The sequence below is a fragment of the Cetorhinus maximus genome, chromosome 29, assembly GCF_964194155.1.
Source record: "Cetorhinus maximus chromosome 29, sCetMax3.hap1.1, whole genome shotgun sequence".
NCBI lineage: Eukaryota > Metazoa > Chordata > Chondrichthyes > Lamniformes > Cetorhinidae > Cetorhinus > Cetorhinus maximus.
In genome coordinates, this window is record NC_135907.1 from 1,938,787 (window position 1) to 1,964,470 (window position 25,684).

Here is a 25,684-nt window from a genome sequence, read left to right on the forward strand (position 1 = left end):
TAATTTGCAAAGAGACGCCAGCAATGATAATATCAACCACAGGGAGATAACAGATCACCTCTAGCCAGTCAGAGCTGCCAAGTTATGGATAGGCCCCACTCAACAAGGAGCTGGCTGTTTGACTGTAGAGGCTTCAAAATAGAGGGTTTATTACCCATGTTGGGATTGCTGAAGAGCGACCAGGGGATCATTTTTATTTTTTCTTAATATTCTTTCATTTGTCGCTCATCCCTAATTGCCCTTGAGCTGAGCGGCTTGCTGGGCCATTTCAGGGAGCAGTTAAGAGTCAACCACATTGCTGTGGGTCTGGAGTCACATGTGTAGGCCAGACCAGGTAAGGACGGCAGATTTGCTTCCCTATTGGAAGGAAATTATGCGAAGGAATAAGGGTCAAATAATATGGGATTAATGCAGGAATATTAGGTTATAAGTCACTTTGGGAAAATTAACAGTTAAACGTATTTTAACAGGTTAAAACCAGCTTGCAGGAGCAGCATGGTTATCTCCCTTCACAGCAATGCGAATTCACCGATAAGGAATACACACACCTTCAAACAGTATTCTATGGTACTTGCCATGACATTAGCACATACAATCTACCGCTGATAATTAAAACCACAATCAGATAAAAGAATGCTAGGCCTCAACTCTTACTATCTTGCTGGACACTGTACATTGACTAACCTAACTGTTACATAAGGTCCAGTTTTCGAGAATAAATTCAAAAAAACTTTTCCAGTGCCCTTTCACCACATATAGGATGTTAATTAGGGGCGATCTATTATTGATCAACCTTCCACATAACCATTAATTTATACAACCCCAAAATCCATTATAAATATCTCAACCCAAGCTCGAATCTTCAGATTCTCGCAGATTGACCTGAGACCTGTTCTGAACCTAGTAAATCCCACATACTCGGGGATTAAGGTAATATTACTTTACTCTTTGATGGATATCCTTACTTCCTTTTGAAATGCTATATCTGTAACAAGTAAAGTCTAAACCTAGGATTCTCTTATCTTCTCTTTTCGGGATTTACATAGCTTGCAATTTATGCCTTTTGAATAACCACCATATTTTCTTACTAGAATAAATTGGCTTGTGCTTAAAACTTTAATCACCTCATTTAGACTTCTGCAGCAAAGGCCCACTCCAGTTCTCTTGTGGTCAGAGATCGTTCAATGAGGAGTTTCACCTACTCTTACACCCTTATAATATCCAGGAAATTACAATCTATTTAAGAAATGGTTGTAAAAAATCTACCAAGGAGAAAGGTAATAATACTGGTTGATTTTGATCTTTCATTCAGAGGCCAAGTAGTTACATGTCCTTCTCTGACCGAAGTTGAGGGGAATGTCAAGGTACATCAGACCTTGAATAAGCTTCAAATATTAATAAAGCACATGAGAGAGCCAGATGGGTTTTTACAGCAGTCAATAATAGCTTCATGGTCATTATTACTGAAACTAGTTTATACTCCAAATTTATTAATTGAATTTAAATTCTACCAGCTGTTGTGGTGGGATTTGAACCCATGCCTCACAGCATTAACCTAAACCTCCTAGATTACTGGTCTAATGACTTTACCGTCAGGCCACCATCGACCCTACTGAGAGTAAGCTATCTGAAATTTAAAGCACTTTTTGGCTGTATTAACAGTTTTGAGGGAGTGTTCGAATTCCAGCCTCAGGTTTCTGCTTCCAGCTCCATCCAGCACCTCCTCCGTCAGGCAGAAGCAGAGACGGCTAAACCCACCGCCAAGACTCACAAAAAATGGGGCCTCAATGCCCCCGGAAACGGCGGTGGCAGGGCCAGTATTTTCCATTGTCCGGTACATTTATACAACTTTCCTAGACTAGACGTGTACTCTATTGAGTATATTAGGGGGGGTGATCTAACCAAAGTGTTTTTGAAATGATTAGAGGATTTTATAGCGTAGGTAGAGAGAAACTATTTTCTACGGTGTTGGGAGTCCGAAACAAGGAGGCGTAACCTTAAAACTAGAGCCAAGCTGTTCAGGGCTGACATCAGGAAGCACTTCCTCATACAAATTGTTCATTTAACTGAGAGGTGATCTTATTGAAACATACCAGATCCTGAGGGGACTTGACAGGGTGGATGCTGAGGGGATGTGGGAGAGGCTAGAACTTGGGGACACAGTTTAAAAATAAGGGGGCGGGTTTCCCATTTAAGATGGAGATGAGGAGAACTCTTTTCTCTCAGGGGGTCGTTGGTCTGTGGAAATCTCTTCCCCCAGAGAGCAGTGGAGGCTGGGTCAATGCCTATTTTTAAGGTTGAGTTAGACAGATTCTTGATTGACAAGGGAGTAAAAGGGTGTAGGAGGTGGACAGGAAAGTGGAGTTGACCCCACAATCTGATCAGCCATGATCTTATCAAATGACAGAGTAGGCTTGTGAGGCCGAAAGACCTACTCTCGCTCTTAACTTGTGTGTTCGTATGTTCGTAATGGAAATCTGGAACTCTCTTCCCAAAAAGCTGTTGAGACTGGGGGGGTCAATTGAAAATGACAAAACTGAGATTGCTAGATTTTCATTCGGCAAGGGTATTAAGGTTTACGGAACCAAGGCAAGTAGACGGAGTTAAGATACAGATAAACCATGGTCTTAGTGAATGGAGCGGAGAAGGCTCAAGGGGCTCCTCCTATCCAATGTAGCCGGACTGTGACAAACTCATCTTAAATTTAAATTGAGTCCACTCTGCCATTGGGAAGTAAAGGAAATGGACTCCGCCCGAATATAATGGGTTTGCCTTCAGAGGTGAATTCAACTGAATGATCTGGCCCAAAAGCTGAAATTAAGCAAGAATATTTCGTAGGCAGTGAGACAAGAGAACTGTAGTGAAAATAAAAAAGGCCACAATCACTCCCCCTTCCCCTCCCTGTAGGAACTCAGTTTTGTTTTTGTATATGATTCTTTTTCAAATCCATACCCTTTAAAGTCTATAACAATACACAGCTCACAAATCACATATTCTTCCCCACAATTATTGTTGTTATGTTTTGCTGCATTTAAAAGGCCCTGTCAATGGGGCCCACCGGTTGGGCTCCTAGGCCCAACCCCTCAGGCCTGGCCTCCCTCAGGAGTTGACAATCTGCCCAGACCAGGTCTCGTGTTTGGTCCCTGGGGCCAGGTGAGTGATGACCACCTCGACTGCTTGGTACTTCAGATTCTTGGGTGGGACAGCACAGACCTTGTACGTGACTTCATCTCCTTCCACTGGCACATACTCTCCTTCAATGCTTTAAAAAAAAGAAAGATGGAAAGATGAGTCAAAGGGTTTGGCACCGAAAGAGATCGATTAACAAGACAAGAGTGAAGTTCAGCAGAGCTGGGCCGCGTCTGTGGAGACAGAAACAGAGTTAATGTTTGGAGTCCGATGTGCCTCTTCATCAGAGCTGAAGGAGGGTAGAAGTGTGCTGTGTCTTCTGCTGTATGTGGGGAGGGGGAGGAAGAACAGAAAGGACGATCTGGGATAGGGTAGAGGGAGTACTCCAACCATTACCGCTCCCTTTGCCTTTTGTTCCAGAACATCACTGCTATTTAATCTGCCTTTAACCTGCCTTGCCCTCCCCCCTATCCCCTAAGGCAACACGAAACTTGGTGGGAATGTGAGCAACAAGGAGGGTGTAAAGAGGCTTCAAGGTGATTTAGACAGGTTGAGTGATTGGGCAAATACATGGCAGATGCAGTATAACGTGGATAAGTTATCCACTTTGGTAGGAAAAACAGAATGGCAGGGTATTATTGAAATGGTGATAGATTGGGAAATGTTGATGTACAAAGGGACCTGGGTGTCCTTGTACACCAGTCACTGAAAGCAAGCATGCAGGTGCAGCAAGCAGTTAAGGCGGCAAATGGTATGTTGGCCTTCCTTGTGAGAGGACTTGAGTACAGGAGTAAGGATGTCTTACTGTAGCTGTACAGGGCCTTGGTGAGACCACACCTGGAGTATTGTGTGCAGTTTTGGTCTCCTTACCTAAGAAAGGATATACTTGCCATAGAGGGAGTGCAGCGAAGGTTCACCAGACTGATTCCTGGGATGGCAGGATTGCCATATGAGGAGAGATTGGGCCGACTAGGTCTGTATTCACTGGAGTTTAGAAAAATGAGAGGGGATCCCATTGAAACATATAAAATTCTGACAGGGATGGACAGACTGGATGCAGGGATGATAGTTCCTCTGGCTGGGGAGGGGTCTAGAACAAGGGGTCACAATCTCAGGATACAGGGTAGGCCATTTAGGGCTGAGATGAGGAGAAACTTCTTCACTCAGAGGGTGGTGAACCTGTGGAATTCTCTACCACAGAGCCTGCGGAGGCCAAGTCACTGAATATATTTAAGAAGGAAATCGATAGATTTCTGGACTCTAAAGGCATCAAGGGGTATGGGGAGAGAGCGGGAGTATGGTGTTGAGATAGAGGGTCAGCCATGATCATATTGAATGGTGGAGCAGGCTCGAAGGGCCGAATGAACTACTCCTGCTCCTATTCTCTATGTTTCTATCCCTAATGTTCCCTTTTGTTCTTCCTGCTCCTCCCCCACTTTCGACAGCATAAAACCCATCATGTTTCTTCCTCCTTTCAGTTCCGAAGAAGAGTCATACGGACTCAAAAGATCAACTCTGTTTCTCTCTCCACCGACGCTGCCAGACCTGCTGTGTTATTCCAGCACTTTTTCTGTTTTTATTTCAGATTTCCAGCATCCGCAATATTTTACTTTTATTATACAAGAGTAATGTTGCTTAAAACTGCGTTGTGCCTCATTGCTTCGTGAAACGTCGCATTGAGACTGTTCATGAGGGAATGGTTTGGTCTGGGGTGCAGATACATTGACCAGTTCTCCACGAGAAGTTTGGGGGATTTATTACCTCTCAGAGACAGGTTTGCAGTTATATAACACCTTGCTTGACAACAAGATGTTCCAAATTGCCTCACAGTCAATGAAATACATTCGAAGTGTAGCCACTGGTGTAATGGCTTGATGCACAGCAAGATCCCACAAACAGTAACGTGACAATATTTTGTTTCTTGGGTTGGTTCAGGGATAAATATTGGCCGTCATCGTCATCACCTGTCCCTTGACCCGAGGATGATGTCTCCTCAGGGTCGCAACTTTCTGCCATGGGTCTTCATGTGACTGAGCAGGCCGATTCCCGACCCACAGATCCTTCAGCACATGCAGCGGGACCTCCTACGAGTCGTGAGTGTTTGAAATTTGGCATTCTTGTGTTTGTCCTGATGAGTGCAAGACAAAAAGCTTTGGCAACATGTCCCTCTTTACAGAAATAGTCATGATCCAAAGTATTCATTTAACAAACCTATTGTCCGCCTGTTTTTGTTGGTCCCACACTCCTCTTTCTCATTCCCTTAACCTTTAACGTCTAAAAAAAACTTTTATTTTTCAGATTCTCTTTTTAGAGGTTTATTGCTCTTTCTTCATAACCCAAGGTCCACCAGAATTTCACTCCTTCTTTGAGCACAAAAATCAAGGCTGACACTCCTGTGCTGTACTGAGGGAGTGCTGCACTGTCAGAGGTGCTGTCTTTCGGATGAGATGTTAAACTGAGGCTCCGTCTCCCTGCTCGGGCGGGTGCGAAAGATCCCGTGGCTCTATTTCGAAGAAGAGCAGGGGAGTTACCCCCTGGTGTCCTGGCCAATACTTATCCCTCAGTCAACACCACAAAAAGCAGATTATCTGCTCATGGTAACATTGCTGTTTGTGGGAGCTTGCTGTGCACAAAATTGACTGCTGCATTTCCCACATTACAACAGTAACTATGCTTCGAAAAGTTGGTTGGTTGTACAGTAAAGCGCTTTGAGGTGTCGGGTGGTTGTGAAAGGCGTTATATTAATGCAAGTCTTTCTTTTTAAAAATGTATTTTCTTCCAGTTCAAGGCAGCCTCTTACCTTGTTTGTCGACCATTTTGCTTAACGACACAAGCGGAGCCTGGGTCCTTTAAGGGGGCCTATCTATTCGCATCATGCTCTCCGGGGGAATTGTTTAAACTGTGGTGACGTCGGAGCAGGGGTTGGGAGGGGTGAAACAAAAAAAAAATTGCTCAAGACTGCTTCCTACTGGTAGTCTCACGACCTCTCAGTCACGCTGCTGCAAACTCTGTCGTTTAACCGACTGTGAATGTCCTCTCTCGCTAAATGAATGAATTTTTCACCGTGTCCATATCAGGGCTGAAGCACCCACCAATTACACACCCCCCACCCGCCCCCCCTCAACCCGAGTACATCCTGTCCCAAAGTTGTAAATATACAAGAGCTGGCACTGTATTGACTCACTCGGAGATGTGTACAAAGATGTCCTCTTTCCCATCCATGGGCGTAATGAACCCATGGCCCTGTGACCTGGAGAAACACTTGCATTTTCCCTTCGATAAAGGTCCGAGTGTTGCCCGAGCTGAGCTGGAACAGGAAAGACCAGTGTAAACATCGCAAATGCAACAGGTACATATATATTTTTTCTGCAGTTGATTGATTATAGGGCTCTATCCTGCAAGTTGAATTGACCATTACATTGATCAGCTTTGTTTAAGTGTGAGATGCATTATAGAGTTCTTCTCCAATTGGAAAGACGGCTCTTACGCATTCAAAACTGAAAAAAAAAACACTGCATGGCATCTTTATTGTAACGATCTGAAGTGATTTAAACACCCAGGGCTCTTTTAAACTGGAAAAAAACAATCAGTAGCTTTCACTCAGAGGGGAAAAACCCCCACTTGCTCCTGGACTACTTTGATAGGAGGCAGATGAAGTTCAATGTGGAGCAGTGTGAGGTGATGCATTTTGGTAGAAAGAACATGGACGGACAATATAAAATAAGGGGTGAAATTTTGAAGGGGGTGCAGAAGCAGAAAGACCTGGGTGAATATGCGCATTGATCATTGAAGGTGGCAGGACAGGTGGGGAGAGCAGTTAATAAAGCGTAAAGTATCCTGGGCTTTATTAATAGGGGCATAGAGTACACAAGCAGGGAGGTTATGCTGAATTTATATAAGACACTGGTTAGCCCTCAGCTGGAGTATTGTGTACAGTTCTGGGCGCCACACTATAGGAAGGATGTGAACACATTGGAGAGAGTGCAGAAGAGGTTTACAAGAATGGTTCCAGGGATGAGGAGCTTCAGTTATGGAGATAAGATTGAAGAGGTTGGTACTGTTCTCCTTGGAGAGATGAAGGCTGAGAGGAGATTTGATAGAGATGCTCAAAATCATGAGGGGACTAGACAGAATAGATAGGGAGAAGCTGTTCCCGCTCGTAAAAGGATCAATCGAGGCACTCAAGATGGCATTAGAGGATTATTTGAATAGAAACAATGTGCAGGGGGACGGGAAAAAGGCAGGACAATGGCACTAGGTCACAATGCTCATTTGCAGAGTTGGTGTGGACACGATGGGCTGAATGGCCTCCTTCTGTGCCATTAAAATTCTGTGATTGACAAAACATCTGGAGTAACTTAGGGAAAAAAAGGCCACCTGGTTTTTCAATTTCAATAAACACCATTGTTTACTTTCCAAATGGTTTGTTGATAGCTAAGCCCATTAAGAATGCTTGGCTCAATTTCAAAAGCTCCAAGACCACTTATCTCAGCAGAGAAGGGGGTGCCTATGTTCACATTTTGATTGACCATTTTATGAGCTTATGAAAGGATTATCTGTCTTTGATGTGGTTAGTGAAATAGATGATTATTTGTTTTTACAACAGATTGACCACTTGAGGGGATTTATTATTTTTTTGAATAGGTTCCCTGAATGAGAGTTTTTGATAGTAGGAAGTGTGTTTGAGTGAGAGCTCTATCAGATTGTTAGAAGTTTACTTTTTTTAATCTTCATTTAAAAGACGCGGCTCCTGAGGTCTGCCCATGGTGGATACCGGAGAGTGGCTACGGAGGACACATGGGGGGAGGTGGCATGAGGCGCCTTGGGGTTTATGAGGGAGAATGGAGGGGGCATGGGGGATATGAGGGACATGGTAGGGGCATGCAGGGGTGAGGAGTGAGGGTTTGAAGACCTGGCATTCATCAGGAAAACTGGGCCGAAGTCCCAGTAAGTGGGCATCCCCCCTGTCAGCTTGGCCATCAACCCGCCTCTGTTACCACCCTGGACTTGCCTCCAGAGGTGGCAGGCTCAACTCCATCCCGCCCCCACCACCTCCACCACCCCACCCAACCTCCCCAACACGGAAATATGGTGGGCAGGAACCCGTTTAAAGGAGGGGTCTGCCGGGCCGGGAAGTTTCCCCACTCGACCTTCCTGCCCCCTCCACAAAAATCTGGCCCAAAGTTTAGGGCAAGAGATGTAGTGGGGGTGGGGTCAGGGGTTGGTGGGGGTGGGTGTGTGGTTTGCTGGTGTGACGGGAAGAGCTTTTTTTACGCAGTGAGTGGTAATGGCATGGAACTCACTGGGTGATGGACGCGGAGATGATCAATGATTTAAAAAGGAACTTGAGGGAAATAAACATCAGGGTCATAGATGGGACTGACTGGATTGCTGTACAGGGGGGATAGCATGGGGTCAATGGGCTGAATGGCTGTGTCATGAATGACTAAGCTTTGGATTGAGGCTGACCTTCCATCAATGGTCAGCTGCAGCATGAAGTAATCACCAGAGTTAAACTCCTTAAACTCTTTTCGAGTTATCAACAGTCACAGATTGCAACTCTTTCGAGTACAATCACAGTTCTTGGTTTCCGGGAGTGGGACATGAACCCACAACCCTCTGATTCAAAGGCAAGGGTGCTATGAACTGAGCCACAGCTGACACCTCCATCACCAGAGTTAAGGGGGAATTAATTCAAGATCTATCCTTATTGCATACTCATTCCAAATCTCCATGGGTAATGGAAAGGGAAAGACCAGTATCGGGGTTTCTGTTGTTTGGGAGATTGACTAGTACTGCTGGCAACAGAATCAAAGATGGACAGACACATAGTTAAAGCAGTAATAGCAGTAATGTGGAATAAGAGTGATAAGGTGACAAATAAAGGGCGTTACACCAACCTAGTGGGAAAAAGAGCACCAAGTAAAGGAAATAGTTGGTGAACTAAATTTAGTGATAAGGGACACGTTCGATGAAATTCTCCACGTGTGGAATTGTATTTTAACGTTTTGTGTAATGGTGGAATGCAGAAACTGCGAACGGTAATGTAGTCAGCGTGAGAGAAATATCACCATGAGGATTTGGATTCGTAAAGGCCTGAGATAGTGAACACATTCTGTACAGAATTGTAACACGTTCGAATCCCCAGTTGTCAGTATTACCTGTTAAGTGTACAGAGTATTTAACATGTGCTTAATAAGCAATGACTTCAGTGTGTGTGTAAGAAGCTTATTGATCCACAGAGTAGTTGGTAATCATCGGTAAAGCTGTGCTCTGGGAAATACTTACGCAGAGTAGGTGCGGGTGCGTTTGGTGGGGAGAGGGCTGGGCAGATCCACAAGGAGAGAGTTGTTCCGCTCCCAGGTTTTGATGCTGTCGCGGAAGTATGATAAAGGCGGGGACGCCGGTGAATCAGGGGGCTGCGAGGGTGAAGTCTCCCCCTGCTCGGATGACATGGTGCTTTGTGAGGATTCCTGTCTGTGAGAGAACGAGAGGGACCAACGTTAGAATCCAGTTTGCTCTTGTTTCCCTCCCCACCCCCATTGCAGACCAATCATGCTGGAGTTGAGCAATAGGCTTGTCCGTTCACTCCCCCAAAATCGGCCACTAGGAGGTGCCCGGGTGCCATTGCCCTTCTAGTGTTCATACTCTGCAGTCCTGTTCTCTCTGTGCTCTCTCTCTGAAACTGATTTTACATTGCTCCAATGATGTTGTTACCCAGCCTGCAGGATCTCTGTGCCTTTACTGCCACCGACACAGATCCATAATATGACCCTCCCATTGATCTGGGAAGCACAATGCCAAACATGCCAGGGTAATGGACCAGGAACCAGTTCCATCATGCTGGCACACCGTAGAGTCACATGGGGGATCAGTCAAGCACAGAATGACCAACAGATCCCAAGCCAGAGGGTGCAGTGTGAAACTAGATGCAAATCCTTTTCTTGATCACTTCATTTATTTGCAGAATGCAGCATTGCATACGTCTGCCTTCTACCTACCAACCCAGTGCCCCAGCAGTCCCACTTAATATGTGCTCAAGATACTTAATCAATCAATACCCTCCACCTGTTCATCCTTAACCCGGTGAATACAACTAACATAACATGAACACAGAGATCCGGCATTTGCTTTTTCCGGGCCTACTCAAAGGCTGCAACCAGTTTGGTGTCTGGAAAGTGCTGCACGTAGGTTGATTTGCCAAGACCTGGGACAAACCATAAGATAAATGCCCCTTAGGTAAGGCTGACAATTTAAGTGCTGGGTATCTGCCAATAGGCTGAGATTGCTCAGCCTCATGTCATCACCTACAAAGCAAAGTTTGTCTTGTATTCTCACCTTGGCTGAAACTCATACCAGAAAAGAAAGGACCGAGTATTAACCTCTCCTGCTTAACCATCACTCGAGTTGCCAACTCTAGTTAAATGTATTCCTAGTGATTTTGTCACATGACCTCCCACCTCTCCAATATTTTTGTGATTAATAAATAAGAGCGTTCAAAGTTTAGTTTCTGGAGGCTCTCGGGCAACCCAGGAGGGTTGGCAACACTAAGTATTGCCGAAAGCCTTTCTGAGCTGATCCAGACACAGAGATACAGAGAAAGAGAGAGAGAGAGAGAGAGAAATAACAGAGAGAGAGGGAGAGAGAGACACACACACACTTTCACACACACACACACACACACACAAAGTAGACAGAGTGACACAAAGGGCCTAATTTTCCCCTCAGTGATGGGAAACATGAGTTGGGGCATTTCCCGACATCATGTTCCTGACTCCTGAAAGTCAGCCCATTCACATGGAATTTTCTTCCTGAGGAGGCGGGTATGGGCTGGAGTGGGGCCCCCTGCCTCCCAAAGCAGGCCCAAGGCAGCAATGGAGGCCAAGGTGGACAGGTTAGAAGGCTCGCCCCTGTTCACAGGAACACCAGTGTGGTCCTATTCATGGTTATTAGGCTCCCTAGCACTCACCCCACACCAGCATCCCCCCACCGCAGTATACCCCTTCCATACCCACTCCATACTCCCATGCCCCCTCTGCCCCATACCCCCTCCAGACATTTTTCATACCTCCATGACCCTTCCTTACTCCCATGCACCCTCTGCCCCATACCCCCTCCATACATTTTTCATACCTCCATGACCCTTCCTTACTCCCATGCACCCTCCATACCTACTCATAGAGTCATAGAGTCATAGAGGGCCACAGCACAGACAAAGGCCCTTAGGCCCATCGAATCTGCGCTGGTCAAACAAGTATCTAACTATTCTAATCCAATTTTCCAGCACTAGGCCCATAGTCTTGTATGCCATGACATTGCAAGTGCACATCCAAATACTTCTTAAATGTTATGAGGGTTTCTACCTCTACCACCCTTTCAGGCAGTGAGTTCCAGATTCCCACTACTCTCTGCATGAAAAAGTTATTCCTCACATCCCGTCTAAACCTCCTGCCCCTTACCATAAATCTATGCCCCCTGGTTATTGATCCCTCCACCATGGGGAAAAATTCCTTCCTGTCTACACCATCTATGCCCCTCATAATTCTGTACACCTCAATTATGTCTCCCCTCAACCTCCTCTGCTCCAGGGAAAATAACCCCAGTCTATCCAATCTCTCCTCATAGCTAAAGCTCTCCAGCCCAGGCAACATCCTGATAAATCTCCTCTGCACTCTCTCTAGTGCAATCACATCCTTCCTATAACGCGGATTCCACCTACTGCTCCGGAATCCATAGGTATGGAGCCAATGAGCCATGTGATAACACTAGCAAGTCTTTGAAATGCTCATGGAACTGTCAAAATAAGCAAACAATCATTCAAAAACCACTAGAAAAATTCCTCTTACAAGCTCATAAAACTGTAAATCAAACACAGCAATTCATAATCCCATTGAAAAAAGTTTTAATTCACTTAGGCTCTCCTAATGTTGTCCAAGTAAACAAACAGGCATTGAAAACTCACTTTAAAGGGCGATAAACCTATTACAAGCTCATAAAACTGTCAGTCAAATAAAGCTAAAAGTTTCCTCAGTTGTATAAACATTCCCCACAGGGCTAAATCCATTAATGGTTCTTGGAGCTTAGCCAGGCACTCATAGTTAGGCCATCAGATGAAACAGATGTCTGGGCATCTGTTTAGCCTGATTTGTTGATATAGTTGCAAGATGAAATCTTATTATGAATGCATGGCTGAGCTCCAAGATGCACTTATGGAGTCAACCTGTGGGGAATGTATACATCTGCAAAGGGGACTCTAACTTTGTTTGATTCAGTTTTTTGAGCTTGTAATAAGTTTATCTTTCTTTTAAGTGGTTTCTCAATTCTTGTTTGTTTGTTTAAACAAGATTGGGAAATGTTCAGTGGATTAAAGCTTTTTTCATGGGGGTATGGTTGGCTGTACTTGATTGACAATTTTATGAGCTTGTAAGAGGGATTTTTTAAGGGGCTTTTAAATGGCTTTTTGCTTATGTTGACAGTTTCATGAGCATTTCCAAGACTTGCCAATGTTATTATATAGCTCATTGGTTCTTTATTTTTAAAAATTCAGTCATGGGATCTGGGCATCGATAGCTAGGCTAGCATTTATTGTCCATCCCTAATTGCCCTTGAGAAGGTGGTGGTGAGCTACCTTCTTGAACCGCTGCAGCCCATGTTATGTAGGTACACCCACAGTGCTGTTAGGGAGGGAGTTCCAGGATTTTGACCCAGCAACAGTGAAGGAACGGCGATATATTTCCAAGTCAGGATGGTGAGTGACTTGGAGGGGGACTTCTAGGTGGTGGCGTTCCCATGTATCTGCTGCCCTTGTCCTTCTAGATGGTAGTGGTTGTGGGTTTGGAAGGTGCTGTCTAAGGAGCCTTGGTGAATTCCTGCAGTGCACCTGGTAGATGGTACACACTGCTGCCACTGTGCGTCGGTGGTGGAGGGAGTGAATGTTTGTGGATGTGGTGCCAGTCAAGTGGGCTGCTTTGTCCTGGATGGTGTCAAGCTTCTTGATTGTTGTGAGAGCTGCACTCATCCAGGCAAGTGGGGAGTATGGTTCTGTACCTAGTGGATACTGGAAGAGTGCATCAAAGACACAGCAGTTGTCAAGGCATTAAATCAATGTGAAAATCAAACCACAGGCTTCCCTAACATAGATTCATATCTGATTCTCCACACTCTCCTGGCCAGAAGACAGGAATGGATATACATCTATATTTATCTATATCTATATCTATCTATCTATCTCCATCTATCCCTATCTATCTATCTATCTATCTATCTATCTATCTATCTATCTATCTATCTATCTATATATATTTATCTATATCTATATCTATCTATATATCAATGGGCAGGATTTTGCCTTTGGCAGGGGTGCTCGGTGGGGGTGGGTGGGGGGCAGTCGGGAAACCAACTGCCGCCCGCAATCGGCTCCACACCACGATTTCACGTGGGGGGCGGGGGGGGGGGGCTAATTAAGGCCCGCCCTGCATGGATTGCGAGCGGCAGTGCCGAGCGCTGACTGTGCGGGCAGGGGGAGGGAGGGTGAGCGGGCAGTTTGTGCATGCGTGAGAAAGGGCACTTCAATCTCCCAGAGACAGCTCCGTGCCTCAGGGAGATTGCAGCGCTGTTTAAAAAATTAATAAAGACAGTAAAAATTTAATAAAACGTGCCCCCTCTGTCACAGGAGATGGAGCATGTTTTTAATCCCAAAATAAAGTTTTTTATTTAATGCTCATTTGCTTTAGGAAACCTCATCCCACTTGTGAACGAAGTTTTCTAAAAAATGTAAAGGCCGCTTGGCCTTTTCGCCTTCCCGTCAACTGTAAGGTTGGATGGGCAGCGTAGAGTTGAATTTAATTAGATTGTTAATGGGCTTTATAATTATCGGTGGTGCGCAGCCGACTCCGGCGCATACCCACCGAACGAAATATCATGTGAGTGCGCGATGACATCGGGATGCACACCCGACATCATTGCACATGATATAACGCTCAAGCATAATATTCTGCCCTATATATATATATATCTACATCAACCTGGCTACTTTATAAAATTATTATTTTTAATTGTTAAAATTGGACAAGGCTTTACCCTGACTAGCCATGACTCATACCAGAGGAATTTTTAACCTTCAGAAACCGGCAGGGACCCTGTTATCTTTAAAGAGGTGCTAATGACCTCTGTGACTGTCGACAATCAAGTTCCAAAGAAATGCATCAATCCCCTTTGCACTTCTAATACAGAGCTCTGGCCAATGGAGACGGTATGTCTACAAATGACAAAAGGAACCCTGATTCCTCTATTAAACATCTTAAGATTCCAGACCTTGGAAAATACATCATTTGAACAAGACCCAGGAGATGAAGTGGGAGGTATGTCACATGATCCCCCCCCCGCCCCCCCCGGCCACCTCCCCACCCCCAACCAAGCCACTAGAACTTTCAATATTGCCATGTGAAACTGAACCCAGGCAGTCCACCATTTTATCATCTAACAGGTAGCAGTAGAAATTGCTCTGTCCAGGTGAAGTGCCTGGCCCTCATCTACACCTGGAATATTGGAACTTCTGTATCTGTGCCTTCAAGACTAATTCATCTCTACGTGCTTTCTCCCACTGTGGAAGTCCTCGCTTCTTGAAAATGGAACCACCCTGCAACAGTTCCAGCCGGCTAATCTCTGAAAGAATATATCACTGGATTTTTCATTCATGGACTCAATGTGAACATAACTCTTATTTTTATCGTGGTATTGCCCTGTACCCCTTTCTTTCCCTTATCCCTCTTCTATTGTATGAGTGCAAGAAGGGGTGGGTGTTGTGAAACCCCTTTCCTGCGTTTTGTGTGTGTATAAAATAATCCAACCCTCTTATTTTGCCTTATCTCGGGCTTGCTGTGGGGTTATTAATAGAGGATTGGATCACTCCAAACCAAAGGGTTGGGGAAAATACGCTAACACTAATAAAGGGAGAAATCAGAAATCAAAAACACCTTTCTGTTTATGGACGGGTAATGAGAGGAGAGATCAGGGCTGTTCAAATTAATCACCCTCTGTCCATAACAATACTGTAGAATGCAGAAGTGGACTTTATCTAGTGGAGAAAGTACATTAATGCATGTGAATCCTTACGCAGTGCTGGTCAATTTAATGGTCTCTTACCTTTTAAGGATAGAGCCATATGATGAATCACTGAATTGAAAACATATTTAACTTTTCAAACAGCATCTAATTATGACAGTTATAGTTGGCAAGAGCTTTTAAACTTATTTGTCCAAAGATTCCCAACTCCACAGCAGGCTTTCCCAAGGGTCACAAAGTTATTTACCTGACATGGTTCCCACAGCCTGCAGGAGCCCACCAACCTCCATGAAAATAGCAACCTAGGGGAATACAGACATGAGGGGCCGAATGGCCTCCTTCTGTGCCTTAAAGATACTGTGATTCTGTGAATATTGTATTTGGAGTAGGCATTTAAATGGCAAACTGGGCATCGCTTTAAGTGCGTGCCGGGTCACAACCCACCTCATTTCCCAGCCCAGGGAAATTGGTGGGCACCAGGAATGGCTTGTCAAGTTTGAAATTGCAGCCCTACATGCCCTCAATTTCATCCCCTGTCATGGGCTTGCTCAGTGTCGGGAGAGGAAAATTTGGCCCAAAGAACAATGTGAGAGAGAGAGAGAGAGAGAGAGACACGCAAAGGACAGAGCAAGACAGAGAGACACAAAGGACAAATAGAGAGAGAAAGGCACAAAGGACAGAAAAAGAGAGAGAGAGAGACACACACACATAGGACAGAGCACGAGAGAGAGAGAAAGAGAGGCACAAAGGACAGAGAGAGAGAGAGACAGGATGGAAAAGAGAAAGAGAGATAAACATATTTTGATTGATGTGTCCGTGACTGTGCTCCAATAAACAGCTGGCGTATTTGGGAAAGAGACAGAGGAATGGGATAAAAAAAAAAATCAAGGAACTGAAAGTGAGGAGCAAATAAGGAGAAAGAACGCAGTAAGAATCTTTCAGAAAGGACAAAGCTTCCTGACCGCAGAGCAGCAGAGATCCAACTCCTGAGCCAGTGCCAGGATCAGACTGCGTCTGCTTATCCTGATACGTGCTGCAGTGTGAGACTCTCAGGCTCTTCCTCCTCAGAGGGATTAACCTTGGCAGCGGCTAAGGTCTTTAACCCCCTCAAGTTTCTAAGCTACTGTGTGCAGATTCTCTCTCTGCACTAAACAGCTGGAAAGAAAACAGCTTGGTTTCACAGACAGAGCGAGAGAGGCAGATGGACAAAGAGAGTTTGAACGACACAGAGTAATATACAATAAGAAAGATACACAGAAAGAGAGAGAATACCGAGGCAGCGAGGGTGAAATACATAAAACAGAAAGGGACGCACACTGAACATAAGAAATTGGAGCTGGAGGAGGTCATCCAGCCTCTTGAGCTTGCTTCACAATTCAGCGAGATCATGACCCTGATTTTCTACCTCAACTCTACCTTTGCATAAATCTAATCGACCTCTGCCCTGAACATACTCAACAACTGAGCCTCTGGGGTAGAAAGTTCCAAAAATTCACAACTTTCTGTGCGATGAAATTTCTCTTTATCCCAGTCCAAAATGGCCGTCCCCTGATCCTGAGGGTGGGACTCCTGAGGCAGAGTAAGTGAGAGACACGGGCTTCCGATTCCGATTCTTCACATGGATAAATTGATGTTAACAAGCTGGAAGCTGCTTCAAACCGTGGTTGGCAAACAGGTCAACACAGGCACTCACATCTCCATTCCTAAAGAGGCCTTTCGGTAGGCGGTCAGTGTACCTGCCTGTTTCAGCCTCACGATTCCACAAATCTGCAGCATAGGGGACCACGAGTGAGCTTTTAGGAAGAGGTGGATGGGTCATTCACCTCCCATGTGTCCTGACGATGAACAACCTTAAAACAGCTTCCCTTAAAAGGGGCTTCATGAAAGATTCCTGCCCCTCCTGCTCCACAAAGCACACAGCTCGCAGCCACCACCCATCAGATATCACGAACACCAGGTAATGATCATCTTCAACAAGAGAGAATCCAACTATCGCCCCCTTGACATTCAACGGCATTACCATCACTGAATCCCCCACTATCAACATCCTGTGGGGTTACCATTGACCAGAAACTGAACTGGACTAGCCACATAAATACTATGGCTACAAGAACAGGTCAGAGGCTGGGAATCCTGCATCGAGTAATTCACCTCCTGACTCCCCAAAGCCTGTCCACCATCTACAAGGCACAAGTCAGGAGTGTGATGGAATACTCCCCACTTGCCTGGATGAGTGCAGCTCCCACAACACTCAAGAGTCTCGACACCATCCAGGACAAAGCAGCCGCTTGACTGGTACCCAACCCACAAACATTCACTCCCTCCACCACCGACGCCCAGTAGCAGCAGTGTGTACCATCTACAAGATGCACAGCAGGAATTCACCAAGGCTCCTTAGACAGCACCTTCCAAACCCACAACCACTACCATCTAGAAGGACAAGGGCAGCAGATAGATGGGAACACCACCACCTGGAAGCTCCCCTCCAAACCTCTCACCATCCTGATTTGGAAATATATCACTGTTCCTTCACTTTCGCTGGGTCAAAATCCTGGAACTCCCTTCCTAACAGGACCTATGCCAGATGGACTACAGCAGTTCAAGGAGGCATCTTGCCACCATCTTCTCATGGGCAATTGGGGATGAACAACAAATGCTGGTCTTGCCAGTGATGCCCACATCCCAAGAACAAACCTAAAACTGTGTATTAATTTATTCTTTCATGGGATGTGGGCATCACTGACAAGGCCAGCATTTGTTCCTTAATTACCCTTCAACTGAATGCCTTGCTTGGATATTTCAGAGAACAGTTAAGAGTCAACCATTTTGCTGTGGGTTTGGAGTCACATGTAGGCCAGACCGGGTAAGGACGGCAGATTTCCTTCCCTAAAAGACATTAGTGAACCAGATGGGTCTTTACAACAATTGATGATGGTTTCATGGTCACCATTACTGAGACTAGCTTTATATTCCAGGTTTATTATCTGAATTTAAATTCCACCAGCTGCCATGTCCCTAGAGCATTAGCCTGGGCCTCTGGATTATCAGTCAAGTGGCACTACCACTGTGCCACCATTTCCCCAGGGGACAGTGGGGTGGGGGATGGGGTGGTGGGCTTGGGATGCTATAATGGCTGGGTTGGGATTGTATAATGAGGGTGTGGGATTGTGGTAGTGAGGGAATGGGTAGGGTTGGGATTCTAGACAGATGAGTTGAAATTAGACAAAGGACCGTTTTCTGAAGAATAACACCTGGTTCAGAGGTCACAATGCTCAACACCAGTGACCAAACTCAACTGGTCGCTCAGTTGGGTTTCTGAGTCTATAGGATGGACAAGATGAAAAGAAGAAGTAATAACATTGGCAGGGGATTTGTAAGCAGCCCCTGCCAACTCTGTTGGCGGTCCTGATAACTCTGCGGCTTCAACCAATCAGCAGCTGAGCTGGACAGACCAGGAATATGCCTCCGATCCAGCTCCTGAATTTGCTGTCAGGTGTTTGAGGTGCTACATTTTGAGGTGCTACATTTGGCCTTGGCACCCATTAGGGAAAGGAAAACGAGCCAAAAGTTCCAGTCCCCGATTCCCTTTCAGGGACTCCTGGTGGAATTGTGAGGCCTGGATCAGAGTTACATGTGATGGCTTCCACAGTCAAACAGCATTGGCGACTCAGGGTCAAGTTGAACGCTGGCCAGCTGGGACTCGGTACATTGAACCAAAGCTTAGCAAGGGGTCAGCACCTTCAGGGGAAGCCAAAAGAGATGAAAGCTACTACCCACAGGACAATCAACGGCCAGCTTGGCTGAAACCAGCCCCCAAGAAACCAAGGGGTGAGGCGGGTGGGGTGGAGGGGGGGGTGGCAGAGAGACAGCAATAAGGGAAAAAAAATAGAGCAGAAGAAATCTGAATGAATGGGCCCCTCTTTCCATCCCACCCAGCGCCACATCACAATGAATCCTAGCAACATACCATAGTGATGGCATAGCAACAGCACGGATCAGATCACACTGCTCGACTCCACTGAATGATAATGAGATTACTCACACTATATTACCAAAGCAATAAAGCTGATGATGTTGTTTTCATATCTTCACACTGTTTCCCCCCCTCTAGGGAGAGCTGCAAAGTTATGGAAGGATTCACAGGCTGGAAGGCCACAACATGAACTCTGAAGAAGAGTCATATAGACTCGAAACGTTAACTCTGTTTCTCTCTCTCTCTCTCTCCGCACACGCTGCCAAACCTGTTAAGTTATTCCAGCATTTTCTGTTTTAATTTCAGATTTCCGGCATCTGCACTATTTTGCTTTTATGAACACTCTCTCCATGGCTGTTATCATCTCTTTGCCAGACAACAGGGAGGCTAGTCCTATAGAGTGCAGACACACGAACATACAAACAAGGAGTAGGACTAGGCTATTCAGCCCCTCGAGCCTGCTCCGCCATTTAATAAGATCATGGCTAATCTGATAGTAACCTGAAATCTGCATCTTACCAAAAGCCAATAACCTACCACCCTCTTGCTTACCAAGAATCTGTCCACCTCTGCCTTAAAAATATTCAAAGACTCTGCTTCCACTGCTTTTTAAGGAAGAGAGTTCCAAAGACTCATGATCCTCAGAGAGAAAAAATTTCGCCTCATCTCTGTTTTAAGTGAGCGACCCCTTATTTTTAAACAGTGACCCCTAGCTCTAGATTCTTCCACAAGAGGAAACATCCTCTCCACATCCACCCTTGTCAAGACCCCTCAGGATCTTAAAGGTTCAATTAAGTTGCCTCTTACTCTCCTAAACTCCAGTGGTTACAAGCCTAGTCCGTCCAACCCTTTCCTCATAAGACAACCCGCCCATTCCTGGTATTAGCCTGGTAAACTTTCTCTGAACTGCTTCCAATGCATTTACATCCTTCCTTAAATAAGGTGACCAATACTGTACACAATACTCTAAATGCGGTCTCACTAGTGCCCTGTACAACTGAAGCATAACCTCCCCACTTTTGTATTCAATTCCCCTCACAATAAATGATAACATTCTATTAGCTTTCCTAATTATTTGCTGCACTTGCACACTAGCCTTTTGTGATTCATGCACTCGGACATCCACATCCCTCTGAATCTCAGAGTTCTGCAACCTCTCACCATTTAGATAATGTGCTTCTCTTTTATTTATGGACAATTTCACATTTGCCCACATTATACTCCATCTTCCAGGCTTTTGCCCTCTTAATTAGCCTATCTATATCTGTATGTAGCTTCCTTTAGCAGGAGTTTCTGGGAGTAATTTGGGAGACACAGCAAAAATTCATCCCTAGGAAGAAGAAGCATACTAAAGGGAGGACGAGGCAGCCATGGCTGACAAGGGAAGTCAGGGACAGCATAAAAGCTAAAGAGAAAGCATACAATGCAGCAAAGAGCAGTGGGAAACCAGGGGATTGGGAAGCCTACAAAGACCAACAGAGGACAACTAAAAAAGAAATAAGGAGGGAGGAGATTAAATATGAGGGTAAACTAGCCAGTAATATAAAAGAAGATTGCAAGAGTTTTTTTTAGACATATAAAGGGTAAGAGAGAGGCAAAAGTGGACATTGGGCCACTGGAAAATGACGCTGGAGAAGTAATAGTGAGGAACAAAGAAATGGTGGAGGAACTGAATAGGTACTTTGCGTCAGTCTTCACGGTGGAAGACACGAGTAACATCCCCAAAGTTCAAGAGAGTCGGGGGTAGAGGTGAGTATGGTGGCCATTACCAAGGAGAAGATGCTAGGAAAACTGAAAGGCCTGAAGGTGGATAAATCACCTGGACAAGATGAATTACACCCCAGAGTTCTGTAGGAGATAGCTGAAGAGATACTGGAGGCGTTAATGGTGATCTTTCAGGAATCACTGGAGTCAGGGAGGGTCCCAGAGGACTGGAAAATTGCTAATGTAACCCCCTGTTTAAGAAGGGAGTAAGGCAAAAGACGGGAAATTACAGGCCGATTAGCCTGACCTCAGTCGTTGGTAAGGTTTTAGAGTCCATTATTAAGGATGAGATATCAGAATACTTGGAAGTGCACGATAAAATAGGGCAAAGTCAGCATGGTTTCATCAAAGGGAGGTCATGCCTGACAAATCTGTTAGAATTCTTTGAGGAGGTAACGAGCAGGTTAGACAAAGGAGAGCCAATGGACATTATCTACTTGGACTTCCAGAAGGCCTTTGACAAGGTGCCGCACAGGAGGCTACTCAGTAAGATAACAGCCCATGGTTAGAGGCAAGGTACTAGCATGGATAGAAGATTGCCTGTCTAGCAGGAGGCAGAGAGTGGGGATAAGGGGGTCCTTCTCAGGATGGCGGCCGGTGACTAGTGGAGTTCCGCAGGGGTCAGTGTTGGGACCACAACTTTTCACTTTATACATTAATGATCTAGATGAAGGAACTGAGGGCACTCTGGCTAAGTTTGCAGATGATACAAAGATAGGTGGAGGGACAGGTAGTATTGAGGAGGCGGGGAGGCTGCAGAAGGATTTAGACAGGTTAGGAGAATGGGCAAAGAAGTGGCAGATGGAATACAACGTGGGGAAGTGTGAGGTCATGCACTTTGGTATGAAGAAGAGGCATAGACTATTTTCTAAATGGGGAGAGAATTCAGAAATCTGGAGTGCAAAGGGACTTGGGAGTCCTAGTCCAGGATTCTCTTAAGGTTAACTTGCAGGTTGAGTCGGTAGTTAGGAAGGCAAATGCAATGTTGGCATTTATTTCGAGAGGACTAGAATGTAAAAGCAGGGATGTGCTGCTGAGGCTTTATAAGGCTCTGGTCAGACCATATTTAGAATATTGTGAGCAATTTCGGGCCCCGTATCTCAGGAAGGATGTGCTGGCCCTGGAGAGGGTCTGGAGGAGGTTCACGAGAATGATCCCAGGAATGAAAGGCTTAACATATGAGGAACGTTTGAGGACTCTGGGTCTATACTCGATGGAGTTTAGAAGGATGAGGGGGGATCTGATTGAAACTTACAGAATACTAAAAAGCCTGGATAGAGTGGACATGGGGAAGATGTTTCCATTAGTAGGAGAGACTAGGACCTGAGGGCACAGCCTCAGACTAAAGGGAAGACCTTTTCAAACAGAGATGAGGAGAAACTTCTTTAGCCAGAGAGTGGTGAATCTATGGAATTCATTGCCACAGAAGGCTGTGGAGGCCAGGTCATTGAGTGTATTTAAGACCGAGATGGATAGGTTCTTGATTGGTAAGGAGATCAAAGGTTATGGGGAGAAGGTGGGAGAATGGAGTTGAGAAACTTATCAGCCTTGATTGAATGGCAGAGCAGACTCGATGGGCCGAATGGCCTAATTTCTGCTCCCATGTTTTATGGTCTTATGTCCACTTCACAACTTACTTTCCTATCTATCTTTGTGTCACCAGCAAATTTGGCAACCATCCCATCCATCCCCTCATCCAATATAAATTGTAGTCAGCTGAGGTCCCAGCACTGATCCCTGTGGCACACCACTCGTTACATCTTGCCAACCTGAAAAAGACCCATTTATGCCTACTCTCTGCTTCCTGTTAGCCAGCCAATCTTCTATCCGTGTCAATATGTTACCCCCTACACCATGAGCTTTTATTTTCCGCAATAACCTTTGATGTGGCACCTTATCGAATGGGGAGCGTTTTATAGGTTTCCTCAGCCCATACAATACGAGGAGCACAAACATCTCACTGAATAGTGAACTTGAATTCGGAGCTGGAGCCGCCACTGGTCAGAGTGGGGTTTGAACCTTACGCCTATTAACTCAGAAGAATGAATGCTACCACTAAGCCAAGGATTCAGTCCCAGCTACTGACAATGGCTCTAGACCTACAAAGTGTTGAAGACACACATGCCATCAAAACCTGGGGGCATTATTTCACCATCCCTCCCCCACCCCACCCCACCATTTTTTACCATCCTTCTGCCTAAGGTGCCGACTTGTGTTGGAGGAAAGTCCGTGGCGAGCGGCAACTCTGAAGAGACATCACGCAGGGTTCCTTCAAGCCTCAGTCTCATTTTCCCTCCTTACTTCCATCTTATCCTCCATCTCTTTCACCAACCACTCTCTGCGCTCCCTGCACACTAACGGCCGACTTTAGACCCTGTCCTACATTTCAGGAGCAAGAAATGTGGTGATGGCTCCATCCCTCAGGAAGATGAGGCCGTGTTAGCAGCAGTCAGAAGTTAGTTGCGGAAGGCAGAAATTGGCCAACAGAAGTTAATTATCGGTTAAGTAGAACAAGCCGCCAACTGACCGGCATGTGGCCTTTAAGTCACATGGTTGAAGGGTCTTTGCTGCCTGGTTTACACCAGGGTTACTGAGTGTGTGGGGAATCAGGAGCTGGGGCAGCCCAATGTCACAATCAGCCTAAAACACTTATTTCAATATTTTTAATCAAACATCCACTGTTTCGAATTCTCTTCCCCGGAGAGCAGTGAGAGGCTGGGTCATTGAATTTATTCGAGAGTGAGTTAGGCAGATTTTTGATAGACAAGGAAGTCAAGGGTTATGGGAATCAGGCAGGAAAATGGAATTAAGGCCTAATTCAGATCAGCGATGATCCTATTGAATGTTGGGACAGGCTCTATGGGCCGAATGGCCTACTCCTACCCCTATTTCTTATGTTCAGTTTATAACATTTCCTCCGTTGACTGGACACCAATAGAGCAGCCTCCAAAATGACAAATGGCAAGGATTGAGCACATGCACACCACCCACCACGTTGGATCCTTAGGCGTCTGTTTAACGCCTGTGAAAGGGGTGCGGCACCATTGGATTTCTAGGACAGGGCTGTAAGAACTTCAGCCAGCCAGAGGAATTATGAAGGGAACTGTCAGAACGCTGGTCAATCCCGCAAAATAGACAGAAACGTATCCAGGAATAACAGGGAGCCAGGTGGTGGCCCTTTAAATGTCAGGAGCACTTTGGTGCATCGTTGGAGTTGTGGGGGTGGGGGATGAGGGGTGGTGGCAGGTGATATTAAGGAAATAGATTGTGTGCATGTGAAGTTCTATCCAATGGATAGGTCACCCAGGCTCCTTCGACAGCATCTTCCAAACCCATAACCTCTACCACTTAGAAGGACAAGGACAGCAGACACATGGAAACACCACCACCTGCAAGCTCCTCTCCAAACTACAAACCATCCTGACTTGGAACCATATACAAACATATGAATTAGGAGCAGGAGTCGGCCACTCAGCCCCTCGAGCCTGCTCCGTCATTCAATAAGATCATGGCTCATCAGATTGTGGCCTCAACTCCACATTTCACCTGTTGACTCCCTTATTAGTCAAGAATCCATCTACCTCTGCCTTGAAAATATTCATCGACACTGCCTCTGGGGAAAAGAGTTCCAAAATTCACAATCTTCTGAGAGAAAACATTTCTTCTCATCTCCATCTTAAATGGGAGATCCCTTATTTTTAAACTGTGTCCCCTAGTTTTAGTCTCTCCCACAAAGTGAAACATCCTTCCAGTATCTACCCAGTCAAGTCCCCTCAGGATCTTACGTTTCAATAATCACCTCTCAATATTCTAAACTCCAATAGATACAGGCCCAGCCTGTCCAGCCTTTCCTTGTAAGATAAGCCCCCTACCCCAGGCATCAGTCCAGTGAACCTCCTCTGTACTGCTTCTAACATATTTATATCCATTCCTATCATCGTTCCTTCACTGTCACTGGGTCAAAATTCTGGAACTCCCTCCTGAACAGCACTGTGGATGTACCTACACCACATGGACTGCAGCGGTTCAAGAAGGCAGCTCACCACCACCTTCTCAAGGGCAACTAGGGATGGGCAATAAATGCTGGCCCAGCCAGCGACGCCCACATCCCGAGAAAGAATAAATAAATTACTCTGGATGGATATGTTTTAACAGGAAAAGCTGGCACAGGCACACGATGGGCCGAATGGTCCCTCCCTGGGTTGTATCATTCGATCAGTAAACTGAAAGGCTAAGAAGCCTAAGTTAAAGTGGAATTTCGCGAAACAGAAAGCGGAAATGCTGAAGTGGTTTGAGACAGAGAGTTAATGTGAATACCTGACTTACAGTCCGGATACGATACAGGGAATAGAAGCTATGGCAACCCTGGGGTAAGGTGATGGAGGACAACAGTGACTGAAACATCACTAACTTTGAAATGATCTGGGATTCTCAGTACCACTTACTATATAAAAAAGAACAATATCAAGGAAATGATATATATATATATTATATTTGATTGGCTGGGTTATTGAGACTATAGATCACCAATAACAACTTTATATTTATGTAGCAGCTTTTATGTAATAAAACATCCCAAGGTGCTTCACAGGAGCAAGACCAACAGGCCGCCCACATCAGTGGTACAGGGGTGTCTAAGCGAGACTTCAAGTTGAACAGGGGTGAGAGGCAATGCACGGGAAGTCCTCACTGCTGATCAAAGTGCCTGGAAGTCAGTCAGACAAGCAATCAAGAAGGGCAGGATAAAAGCAGAGC

At 45.5% G+C, this 25,684-nt stretch overlaps 1 protein-coding gene across 2 annotated transcripts in view; it reads right to left on the reverse strand.

The window, feature by feature from the left end:
* Positions 1-2,164: 2,164 nt before the first annotated feature.
* The window catches only part of csdc2a (cold shock domain containing C2, RNA binding a), a 56,841-nt gene continuing 33,321 nt past the window's right edge, over positions 2,165-25,684 (reverse strand). Inside the window, exons 2-4 of one of the 2 annotated variants that reach the window (XM_078531955.1) lie at positions 9,418-9,606; positions 6,314-6,436; positions 2,165-3,262 (exon numbers count right to left, since the gene is read on the reverse strand). In XM_078531955.1, coding sequence (XP_078388081.1) covers positions 3,100-3,262; positions 6,314-6,436; positions 9,418-9,584 — 453 coding nt within the window. In that variant the 5' untranslated portion in view covers positions 9,585-9,606 and the 3' untranslated portion in view covers positions 2,165-3,099. The remainder of the gene's footprint in view (positions 3,263-6,313; positions 6,437-9,417; positions 9,607-25,684) is intronic. The other variant, XM_078531956.1, reaches the window with a different exon arrangement.